Source organism: Nestor notabilis, unplaced genomic scaffold, assembly GCF_000696875.1.
Source record: "Nestor notabilis isolate BGI_N333 unplaced genomic scaffold, ASM69687v1 scaffold11379, whole genome shotgun sequence".
NCBI classification, from domain to species: Eukaryota; Metazoa; Chordata; class Aves; order Psittaciformes; family Psittacidae; genus Nestor; species Nestor notabilis.
The window spans coordinates 7,215-19,978 of NW_009942437.1; the positions used below are offsets into that span (position 1 = coordinate 7,215).

Here is a 12,764-nt window from a genome sequence, read left to right on the forward strand (position 1 = left end):
AGTAGCTGGTGCAGTGCTGTGTTTTCGACTTTCAGCCTGGGAACAGCGCTGATAACACCGATGTTTTCAGTTGTTGCTCAGCTATGTTTACTCCCACCAAGCGCTTCCTCAGCCTCAGGCTGTGCCAGGGAGCAGGGGGAGACGGGAGGAAACAGACAGAGATCACCTGATCCAAACTGGCCAAAGGGATAATCCATCCCACCAAACGTCATGCCCAGTATATAAACTGGGGGGAGTTACCCGGAAGGACGAGATCGTTGCTGGGGTCTGGCTCGGTGGTGGTCGGCTCGTGGTGAGCAATTGTATTCACTCCCTCCGTTATTTTCCCTTATCGTTATTGTTGGTGGTGGCAGCAGTAGTGGTTTGTATTATACCTTAGTGACTGGACTGCTCTTATCTCAAGCCGTGGGATTTGCGTTCTTTTGTTTCTCCTCCTCCTCATCCCTCCGGGAGCGGGGGGAGAAAGAAGCGAGGGGAGTGAGCGAGCGGCCGCGTGGTTCTGAGTTACCGGCTGGGCTTAAACCACGACAGTGTCTCAGTCCAGCAGATCAGGACAGAAGGGGGAGCCCAGGAGACAAAATCGGAGAGCATCCCACGCCGCCAGCTGCAGCCACGCTCTGGGTGTTGGTGGCGTTCAGAGAATCTTGCTGTTTGTTTCTACAGCCGCCTTTTGGTATTTTATTTATGATCTGTAGGAGACCAGTCTCACCTCCGAGTCTGTGCCGCATTCCCACTGTGCTGAACAGCGACTTGTTCCACCAGCAGTGCCCAGACATTGCCACTGTCGAGTACAGAAAGGACATCCCCCATTGTCCTCTCTGTACTGATGGGACTAAACGTCTTCTCCATCCTCTTCCCTAATGCTGATCTTTTCCTTGCAGACTTCCAACACTCAAATTACCTCCCACCTGTGCCACTCATTCCCTGTGTGCTGTTCATGCTTTAAACCCCACATCACTTCAGAATCTGCCTCCTTGGCAGCTTGCTTGTCCTGCCCTGGGCAAGCTGCAGCTTCCTGGTACATAGAAACATTGTGGGTTTGACCTCTCTTAACCAGTCACCTGCAGGGCTGATATTTTTAGCAGTAAAAGAGCTTGAGCTATGTTGCTGCTGGGCATCTGAAGTGTCCCAGCTCCCGGTGGGACCCAGGCACACTGGCCAACTCTCTGACCTGCTCCATCTCATGAATGCTTTCCAATGGCCTGAGATACTTCCTAGCAAACAAATCATTTTCCAGTTTGATTTAATGACTGCTCCTGCTTGATGCAGAGCCATTGGAGTAGCAGCCATGGGAAGGAGCCCGTGAAGGTTTCAGCTGCATGGAGAAGAGGCTGCCCTTCCCTGTGCTTCCCAAGGTGTCTGGCAGGGACAGAGATCAATACCCACCACAGACTTGACCTGCTGAGACTTATTTAACATCTAACAGGCCAGGCTATGTTGTGAGCCTGTTTTCAGACAGTGCTGGTTTGTACTTCGGTATCTTTAGATACCTTCTGTTTGTTATATCTCTACCCCTCCAAAACCAGACATCAGTTACTGACTCAGGTGAATATTGAAACAGAGCTCACAAATAGGCTGTTCTGCCTGTTACCTGCCTTAGTAATTTCTCTCTAATTTATTGCTGACGATTGTTTTCCTCTCCAGCCAGGAACAATATGCCTGTTGTAAAAAAGCCCAGAACTAGAGAGCCTCTCTGGCATGAATGGGACTCAAAAGCAGAGAAATGTGGATTAAGACACACAGTCTATGAAGTAAATGGGGATCGGTACACTGGAGAATGGCAGGACAACTTGAAACATGGTAAGATAGATCATTTTGAGGAAAAGTACCAATTTAGGTGTCCTAACAAAAGTTCCTACGGGCAGGGAGTGGTCAGCAGTTGTATATGCTCCTGGAAGAGCATTTATTCATGTATCTATATATGTCTTTGATAGATGTCATGCAAAAATGTACTCAGAAATACTTCTAAACAGTAACTTAAAGAGCTTTTACATGCACTCAGGAGCAATCACTCAAAATATCTAGGTTACAATATCTAAAAATCCTCTGCAAACACAGCAAGCTGCAGTCAGCTCCACGCTCTGGGATGTGCCCTGGCTTCACAGCCCCTGGAGCTCTCTTGGTTCCTGACTGGCTTCAGGAATATCCATTTATCCTCAAGCTGTGGCAGGTTCTGGAGGAGACAGAGCAGGGGAAGGAGACCCTGAGCAGCCAGAGCAGGACAGGCTTGTTTACAAGCAGTAAAGCGAGGCTGGGAAAGATTTAAGTGCATTCAGCAAAGGCCACACAGGAAGCCCCTGATCAAGATTAATGATGGTTCTGACTTGGGAAGCTAAACTGAATCCCAGACATAAACGTGTCTTGGTGCAGGGAGTGCGGCCTCGCCTGGGATGGAGCTGTGGGAAGGCAGCCCCATAATCTCTTTTTCCAACAACCCCATCACTCTTCTTGTTTGGTAAACAGGCAAAGGCATCCAGATATGGAAAAGCACTGGAGCTATTTACAGCGGTGACTGGAAGTTTGGGAAGCGCGATGGTTATGGCTCATAAGTAACCAAGCAATGCAAGAATATCTACACAGGCTGGTGGGAAAACGACAAAAAATGTGTAAGTGACACTTCCTGCGCGTGCTGGCACTAAGGCAGCATCCCCCAAAACATGGGGAAGAGTCGGGTGCACGTGTCCACAAAGATCACTTAAAATACTGCTTTGGCTGAACAAATAGGTGGAAAAAAGAAAATAAAAGCAAGAGCAAAAGCTCTGGTATTTAAGCCCTCTCCTCCTGCCCTCCCCAACTCACTGCTTCTGCTTCTCCATGTCAGATGCTGCAGGAGCTGCACTGTGTCCCATGTCCAGCAATAGGGAAGCAGCAGCATGTCTCTGGGTAGAAGCTATGGGAACAGCCTTTCCTCCAGGCTTGGGTTCTCTTTAAATCTTAGTCTGAACCTGCAGAAAGCTTGGGAAGCTTCAGGAGTAGATATCCATCATTCATAAACAGCCAAGTGTGGCTGAGAACACAGCACTGCCCACAGCGTCCCCACTGGGGAGGGACTCATCCTACCCATCCTTGGTGATCAGGCTACAGCCCCAACCTCCCTCCAGCTGCCACAGACCAGTGATCACTGCTCAGACTCACCTGAAGCTCAGCCAAGCAGGATGGGGCTTTCATATTCCATGTCTTAACCCTCCCCACCTATCCCTTTCATTCCCCTCATCCTTGAAGCAGTTGGAGGAACCTGTGTTTATAAGAACTGCAGGAAAATATATGTTTTTCTGGGAGTTTTACAGCACATTAGACAAATAACATGAGTTCTTTTGGAAAATAAGCCTGTCACATAAATCACTGTTTTTTCTAAAAGGAACATAATGAGGAAGTCATCTGGTAAAATGACTGCAATCTCATGTGCAAAATCCTTGTAGGAATGATTCTTGTGTTCACCTTTGTGTCTGCTCTTAAAATAAATCAATAGCCTCTTACACTTCTAGTTGGCAGGCAGCTCTATGGCTCCAGTCTCTTGGAATATCACAAGGTATATTCATTGCTGGGGTGATGCCTGCTCCATGGGGCCTGGCCTGGCTGGGGGGAGCCACACATGGCATCGCTGCCTGAGCCTGCTGGTCTCACCACAGGCAGCCTTCAGCCTGCTTTAGCTGTCTTGAGACAGATATCCCAAAATTGAACTTGAGCCTGTCAATGCAGAGGCTCCTGACAGCCATCTCTGTGCTGATTTCCAGGGCTATGGGCTGCAGATCTACCCCAACGGGGAGCGCTATGAGGGCGAGTGGAGCGCTGGGCTGCGGAGCGGCTGGGGACGCATGTACTACCTGGATTCATCCCTCTATGAGGGACAGTGGCTGTTGGACCGGCCCAGTGGGCAGGGAATGCTGCGGCTGCGTAAGTACCAACCGTCTTCACCCCAGGCATCTGCTTGCCCCCGTCACGGTGCTGGGTGCTGCTCTCTGGATGTCTCTGCCATCAGGTTTCTGGATGCTACATCATGTCTCCTGCTGCAGCTTTGCACCAGGGTTGTGGCAGCTCCATTGTCCCTCCCCTCCTGGGTTGAGGCCAGAGGCAGCACAGGCTGTGCAGGGGCCAGCTGAAGCCCACATGCCTGAAAGCTTATTTTTGCTGTGATTTACATTTAAGTGACTGGGATGGTTGGGGTTAGAGATAATGTACTGTTAGGGCAGAGAAGAGCAAATCTCCCATTTCAAGCCAGGCACTTTGCCAGACATACTTTCTAACTGCTGCATACCAAAGAGTCCAGTTTCAGGCACAGAAAAAAAAGTTTTCTTTCTGAGTTCACTCCATCCCCTCTCTTACTTCTGACACTGTCTCCTGTTGAGTGAGCACAGGGGTTTCAGGAGTACACAATCTCTTCCCAGAAATAACACCAAGCACATCACAGATTGGGAATGTTGGGGGCAATCTCAGCATAAAAATAGGAAATTGGATTATTTTTACCCTTGTTTTGCATGGCGTTTAACACATTTTTCCTGCAAAGAAAGCCAAGAATCCCAGTCCTCTGCAATACAAAGCTCAGCATTTGAGGGACATCTGAATAACAATTCCCTTCATAATATTATTCGTCTATACTATCAGTTGCTTGAAAGTGGTCTCAAGGCTGGTAATTACCTAAGCAAAGCAGCTGGGAGGAATGAGCATGACCTTGACTGCACATCACAGGCACAACTGTGCGCTCTCTGCTGACTGTAAAGTCACTTTGGACTGATGGCTCATCCAGATGAAATCAGCACCCGCTTCCAGGAGTCACCCCCTCCACTGATCTGCTTTGTTCCCATCAAAGTCACTGCTATAAACTTAAAACCCCTGCGGGCTGAGCTGCAGCTGATGAACCATTTCAGAGCCTGGTTGCCTCCAGCTTAGCCTGGAGCCACTTGCAAGCTAGATTCGTTTTGGTTAAAATTAGCCAGAGCAATTATTTCATACCCACAACCTCAGTGTATTCAGCTCAGCTGCTGGAAGTGTGCCCACGTGCCGGCAGCTTTGAGATGGTGAAAGGAACTGAGTTCTTCAGTGGAGGTCACGATGAGCTGCAGCTCAAGATTGACTTGCTTACAGTGGCAGCGTGCCTGGCGAGGGTGAGCTTGGCTGGGAGCACTGCTCTGCTACAGCCCAGTGCCAGATGGCTTTTAAACCAGAACACTGCACATCAGCAGGGAGCTCAGTAGTGAGCAGTGCAGCTCTTGGATGCTCTAGGAGGAGAGTGGAGGGGAGCAGGCAGGTGCCATGGTGCAGCCAGGGCATCCAGTGGTCCCTCCATCACAGCTGGCTCTGTGATCTTGGTGGTTTCTGACCTGTCAGTGGCTGGAGAGCAGAAGCTGCTCCCTGCAGCGGGCAGGGCAGGTTGGTGTTGCAGATAAGCACACCACCAAATGCAGGCTGAAGTTAACCACTGCCATGGCTCCAACCTGTAAACCAGCCCCAGCCTGAGGAGCCCGGCAGCCGCGCTCCCCAGGAGCATTTTTGGTTTTCAGTCTTCCCTTACAGCATTCTGGTAGTCCCCAGCTACCTCTGTGGCACTGTGGGGGGTGCCCTGTGTTTTGGCCTGCACTTGCCACACAGAATGGCCAAGTTCAGGTGAGAACCAAATCTCTTTTTTACTAAGTAACTTGGTCAGAAATCCCCATGGCTTTTGACTTAGGAACACTGTACTTGGAAGAAGGGGACAGCAGAGGACTCTTATAGTGACAGCAGGGTGGCCTGGATGTATCCCAGCCCAAGCATTACCATGGCTGGGGTGCCCCTTCTCAATCAGCATCCCTGGATGAGGCTGCTCTCTTCCCCTTGCAGCTCTGCTTTACCTGTTGGTGATGGATGGGTTCCTGCAGAGCAGCACAAAGCCTCAAAAAATCCTCTCTCAACTTGCAGACAAACACCAGGAGAAGCAGTACAGCTGGAAGAAGAGCCTGTAACTGATTGCCTGAACCATTCAGACACTCAGCAGTTCTTGCCCTGTAATTCATTGAGGAAAAACACAACTACAAGTATTCTTTGAAATCAAGATTATTTTGACTGGACAACAGTCAGACAGTGCTGCTGTTCCGTGCCCAGACAAGCAAACCTCTTCAAGCCAGAGGTCCTGCATGATTTGTTGCAATGACAAATCTGAAACTACATCCTATAATTTCTCATGTTGTAAAGAGTGACTCAGTGACTACTCCCTTACCCTGAGCTCCATATATCAGCAAAAAAATTAATACCACTGTGAGGAGAACAAAGCGGGTGAACACAGTTTGTGTTCCAAGCAGGCAAGTGTGGGCTCCTTCCACAGCCTTTCTTCCCTCTGTGGCCCAGCAAATAGAGCCCCCTTAAAATTACTAAGAGGAGCCAAGCAGATTTCCTCTTCTGTCCCTTATCCTGTGTTGGTTGATTTTATTTGTAGCCTCTTAATGAAATGGTGCAAATTTCATGGTCTGTTCATGTATTTAATTGCAGCCAATAAAGATCGGTACGAAGGAGGCTGGAAAAATGGAAAAAAGCATGGCCCAGGGAAATTTTTCTACGTGGATAAGGGGCAGCTGTTGGAAGGTATCTGGACAGCAAATGTACCAAAATGTGGAATTGTGACTGACTTCAACAGAGATGAAGCTCCTGCTCCTCCTCAATATCCAATCCCAAAGGTAATTGTTTGGAAATCGTGGTTTTGCTGGTAATGTTGCATTCCTGAGTGCTTGGGTCAGCTCTCCAGGCAGCATTGCACTCTTCAGGTGATCACTCCCATGGGATTCCCAGCTCATGGGGCGTGTGCTCAGTGTCTTTTGGCCAGCAGTGTCCTAAATTGCCCCGTAGGGACAAACAGCTCATCCAGCCACTGCTGGAGCCTCCCACTCACCTACATCCGAAAAAATGCAGTTCTCATGCACCAGAGCTGCTTAGAGACCTGGAGCAGCACAAAGGAAACGGGGACAATAGAGGCAGAGACAATAGTGGGATTTATGTCAAAACCAGATGGTTTCACCAAGCCAAAGTGCTAAAGCCGAGACCGAACTGAAACGTGTGTGGCTGCAGTGCCAATATCAGCTATTTCCTTTACCCGGGCACCCAGAATCAGGGGCTCACCCGCATCCAGCAGCCCCATGGCTAGAGGGGTGCGTGTAGCTGCCCACCTTACCCTGAGGAGACATCTCAGATGTCTGAGAGCCAACAGCCTGCACTCCCCTTTTCCCTTAAGGCTGACAGAGGCTGCAGAGGAAGAGCTGGTCCTGCCTCGTCCCTGTAAGGCATGTGGAATGCTGGGCCATCACACCACTCTTCTGCAGGAGTGAGAGGATCAGACAGGAGAGCCTGTCCCCAGCTCCGTGCCCTCAGAGGAGAGCAGGGACTGGGATCAGTAGGGAACAGACAGGGCTCCAACTGACACAGCTGGCCAAAAGCCTCAGCTTGAATCCCTACAGGCTGTGCTGCACATGTGAAACAGGCATTATATTCCAAGGGATGGTTACTGCAGGATACGGGTGGGGAAGCTCCTGTTTGCTTAGAGCTAAGCAGAACCACACTGGATAACTAGAACAGTTACTCCGTAACAGGGGAATGGCACGGCCCTGTGGCAGGTAACAGCTACCTCCCTCCCTCATCTGCTCCAGGAATAAGGTTGTTGCAAATGATATTGAGCACACACAGCCTGTGAAAAGCTCACAGCTGTTCCATCTTCACTTCTTTTTTCAAGGCTGGTTTCTATAGCAAGGGCCCTTTGAGCACAGACATTTTTGACAAGCCAGCTAATCCTGTAAGTACTAGGCACACCCACAGCAGCACAGAATAACAAGCACCAAATACTCACCGAGGGACAAAACAATCTCTGTTTTGCAAAAAGAGTGAAAGGAGCATTACTCCTGCAGCTAAAAATACTTATCTGATAAGATTTGTTAAAGGTCACCCAAGAACAGCCTCAACAACCCACTGAACAGCCTGGGAGGAGTCTGTATTTTGCCAAGGCAGGATGCTCAACCCAGGCTGCTTATTTAACTCCACAGAGATCAAGTTATGACCCACTTTTCTTCTGCTCTACGAGCAAAATGAAAGCATCAGCTTTCCTTGCCATTATTGAGCTTTCCAGTGGAAGAGATTTATTGATCTCAGAATGTGAAGGAAGTAACAGACAAAAGGGGGAAAATTGACTTCAGATTTTCATAAACCCATTGTTAAATTACTGTCACAAGCAGCTGTTGAAGAATGAGCAGGGTGAATGTTAGAAACTGCCAAAACCAGAGATGCACTAAATAGCGTTTGCCTGCAAGAGGCTAACAGTGAGGATCTGAGCTTCTGCATGGGAGAAGCATCAGCATGTGTCCTCATTTGGAGGAAAAAGGAGCAAATAGTGGGGATGCACAGGGCAGAAAATGCCGAAAACTAGAGAGCAAATGTCATCAGCTGTGAAGGAATCCAGTGCATAGATGATGGGGTTGCATGGAGGCAGAACTTAAACACTGCAGGTAGCAGTGCATAGATGATGGGACTGCATGGAGGCAGAACTTAAACACTGCAGGTATGGGGAAACACATAACATGGTGGGCTGGCGATATTTGCTGCTATAATTATTGAAACCAAGGCTTCAGAAAGCCTAACAAAATAAATGAGAAAAAACCTGGACATGTTCCGCCTGGAAGACCACCACACACAAACCCCTCAGAAAGCATCAGGACATAAAAGCAGGTCAGAGCAAGATGACAAGGTCCTGCAGGGCTTTGGCACTTCCCCCTTAAGAATCTGCATCCAGTCACACTCAGGTTACTCCATTCCAGACTCCTGCTTTAACAGGAGCCTTGATGCTCACTTGGGTGACTGCCATTACCTTTTAAAACTACAGGGGAGACCCACAGGCTACAAATCAAAGCCAGTTCTGCCCAAGAATATATCTTTTGTTAAAGGAGAATTGGTCCCCTCCACACAGAGCTATTTCAAGAAGATGAAGTGATGTTCAACATGCCAATAAAATTAGGGAAGTACAGCATGTTTCTAGAACAGCAATTGAAAGGCTGCAATACAAAATGATAATAGATGGGAGCTGCTCTGTTACTGCTCGAGTAATCAAGATCTATAAAACCTTAAGCTTCTTCAATTACACTGCATAAGAGATTTGTATTCTCTCTATTTAGATCGAACTGGCTGATCCAGATGGTGTCTTATCAGAAGCCCAGGCGATGTTTGATGACAGCCAAAATGAATAACCGGATGCTGAAGGGAGAAAAAAGATGCATGATAAGAACACAATCATGAGTGAGTTACTCAAATGAGTCTCATATCCACACTGTGGTGTATTGTGTCTTTGTTTCCCTCACTTTTCCCTCGAGGCTGCTCATGTAGAGTCATAGAATGGTTTGGTTTGGAAAAGACCTTAAGATCAGCTGGTTCGAACCCCCCGGCATGGGCTTAGCTCAGAAGCCTTCTCCCACTGCCCCTTATTTTGGAAAGGAAAAGGTGACTCTTTTCCCATCTCCTCTGTAAAGAAATCACACTCCTGTTTGGATCAAGGTCTCTATTATATGCTATAAAAGGAAAACTCTACAGAAGTACAGTCAAAGTAATTCTCCCCTCCTGCTCCCCCCAAACTTGTCCTGTTATATACCTCTGACCCAAAATGTCTTTCAAAGTTGTAATGGATCATGTTTTAGTTAATATAATTTTATTAATACCATTTTTCGTGCTCTCTCCGTGCATTTTTCCTAACATTACCCTGGGTTTCCTCCCTAACCCACAAGCACTGGATCTCACCCTGGCTCTGCTCCCTGGCCAGCCATGTGCTGGACTCAAAGCACTCAACAGCACTGCGCTGGCTGCTCCAGTTCCACCCAATGCAAGGACCAGGCACCAGCCATGTAAAGCTGCACCACTTCCAAGCATCACGCACAAGACCAAAGGAAGGTGGCACTGCAGCTGGCTGGCAAAAACTGGCCAGGCAAGGGGGTCATTAGTTCACCTAATTAATGCCTGCTTCTGAGCATCACCTCTTGCTTACAGTTCATTTGGTCCCTTGCCTCTTCCCCTTTTCCAGGCTGAAAGATAACCTACTTGTCTGTGTGAGCACTCCGAGAATAACAATACAACCTGCTTAGTCCCAAGATTTAAGCAGGGCTGACAGTAGGAAAAGCATTTCAATTATATTCTTTGTACCTGTCTGTGTGAACAGGAAATTTTATCTTCATGTTACGACTGAAATGAGTAACTAAGCATTAAGGCATCCTCAGAAATATATGGGATTAGCACACTATAGCTGAAGAGGTAAGAGATACAGAGAAAACAAGCATATTTTAGGCCTCTAGGTAACAAATAACCAGCAACAACAGAGTAATTTTATTTCATTAAAGTATTTTATACCTAAATAAGAGATATACAATAAACAATGTTTGAAAGGCTTGAGGGAAATGTATAACACCATTAGTATAAATAAGGGATTAAAAAAATTCTAAGTGCACTCAATGTTTAGATCCATCTGTTCAGGTCTGATTACTTTCTCTGGCACACAGCTGCGAGACTGTGCCCAGGGTGTAACTTTCACGACCATTTCCACAGGTGGAAAATGAGACACATACTCAATATCATGGCTTAAAGTGCAGAAAACAGTCAGAAAAGCAGCTGTAATAACAGCACCATTAGCTCAGAACCTATCAGCTTGAGAAAGTTAAGAAGGTTGTTCCACCAGCTTCTAATTCTGCAATTCTTAAACAAACAGAACTCCACACACTTCTCTCACTCAGTAAAAAATCCACAGAATAAAGTCCAGCTACTTATCCAGGAGAGCAAGAAACTTTACAAAATAAACTTAGAAAATACATTTTCTGGACTTCCATTCAAAATAACATGGCAACTTTTAAATACTCAGTTTATGGACAGGAGAGTATTTGTTAAGCCTGACACAGCACCCTTTGCTCTAGTGTGAATAGTCAGGTTTTCTTCCTTTACTGAGGGCTTTTAAGAGTCTTTTTCCCCACCCCAAGTATTCCTGTAAGGATGGAATATACTACCAAGATTTCATGATTTGGAAGGGTGCTTCATGAATGCCTTCTAGTCCTTCCATGAATAAGCACCTGCGGGACTGCAGTCACAACTCTCACCATCAGCAGATTTACATCAGGAATAGAGTATATTTGAAGCACAATGTAAGAACAGAACTAGAGAAAATCCAGTTTGGCCTCGGTATGCCACAAGGACTTGTGAATACAGCAAATGGAAAAGCTCTTTTCTGCCTGTGAACCAAGACTGTTGCTGGGAAGAAAGCCCAGCAGGTTGGCTTTTTTATAGCTATTTTTCAGAATGCAAACACCACAGGTAACCTTGTCAACACATTCTGCTGTGGTGGTGCTGACGTGAAGAATCAGTCCCATGTGCTTCAGGAGGCTGCTTCAGTAGTAAACACATTCTGGCCACACTAACTCTGTAGTAAACACATCCCACAGTTTGTAAATACATCGGGATAACCTGAGGCAGAGGCTGGGGTGTGAGAGACCATGTCAGCCCAGGCACAGTTCCACTGTATTGTCGCATTCACTCCTGTCCAATTTCAAACCCCCAGGTTTCTATTCCACAGTGTCAGCTACAAAGGGGAGGTCAAGTTTCGTTCCATGAGTCTTGAAATCTGTCTCAATTTGTGTTCAAAAGAACTGCATTCCAAAATAATTCCACTTCTAGACATAGCTAGAATTCCTGAAGCAGCCCAGGACAACTGCTGCAGCCCTTCTTGGACAAACCTCTTATCTGGGAGACCAACAGGAAGTTTTTGCTTAAAGAGGAAATAAAAAGCGACGCAGTAGCCTCGCTGCCAGACATGTGTCTGAAAGCAAACAGCAGTATTAATTACAAATAACCTACTTTCATAAATAAATACACATAGAGAAAAGGAGTCTTCCAGATCCTCTGGAAGCAAAAAAATGTGTAACAAGTTATTAAATACAAACACTTCAGCAAGGAGAAGGCTTTTTTTTAAAAAGGAAGACCAAGGCATAGCGAATTACTTGGGAATCCAATGCAGAGAAAGCACCTTTTGCTGCTTGTATCTGAGGATTTATTAAAAAATATATATTTTTATATAAAAGTATAAAACAAGTACTACTTTGGCTTGGAAAAAGCAGTGGTTTTGATTTTCAAGCAAAAAAAATTATCCAGTGATAATTTCCATCTAGTTCCTTCTTTTTAAAAAGAGATTCCTAAATGGGAAACAGGCAAATTATCTCTTCAGATAATATGTGCCAGCTCGTGAGAACTTTAAAAACAGTTATTGCTTTTATCTTCTTCCAAGGAAGAGTAGAGTCGAGTCTCATTCCTACTCGTGTGGCCATACCACATCACAGTAAGACTAGTCATGGGTGTTTAGCAAGTTATACAGTGTGTAACCACCACAGGGAAAAGGCGCTGGAGAAATCGGTAGAGTAATAATTACTTGGCAGCAAAACCTAGTGGGGAAGGTGGTGGGAAAGCTTTCACTTCTACCATCTGTCAGGCCTTCCAGAGAGAACAGCACTAGCACTGAAACCAAGTGCTAATTGCTGCATATCCCAAGTAATTTGTATCATGCCATGCAATATGGATCGGACAAGCAGTATCTTCTAGTAAATGCCAACATCACATACAGAAAGGAGGGAAAAAGAAGCTTCTCTGTCCATCCTTAACAAATATCCACATTTACAATGTAATTTTCCATGTGTTTAGACAGCCACCATTCAGCATTAACAGGAAGCAATCTAGACAGTGTTCACAAGAGGAGGGGTGCACGCACAGTGTGAGCACACCCCCCCCCCCTCCCTCCA

General features: G+C 46.6%; 1 protein-coding gene across 1 annotated transcript; it reads left to right on the forward strand.

Annotated features, from left to right (window-relative positions):
• Positions 1 to 1,655: 1,655 nt before the first annotated feature.
• Positions 1,656 to 9,191, forward strand: MORN3 (MORN repeat containing 3). Its single transcript, XM_010021409.1, is given in 5 exon segments — positions 1,656 to 1,800; positions 2,464 to 2,606; positions 3,735 to 3,894; positions 6,460 to 6,644; positions 9,120 to 9,191. Coding segments are annotated over 5 exon segments (705 nt in total).
• Positions 9,192 to 12,764: the final 3,573 nt, after the last annotated feature.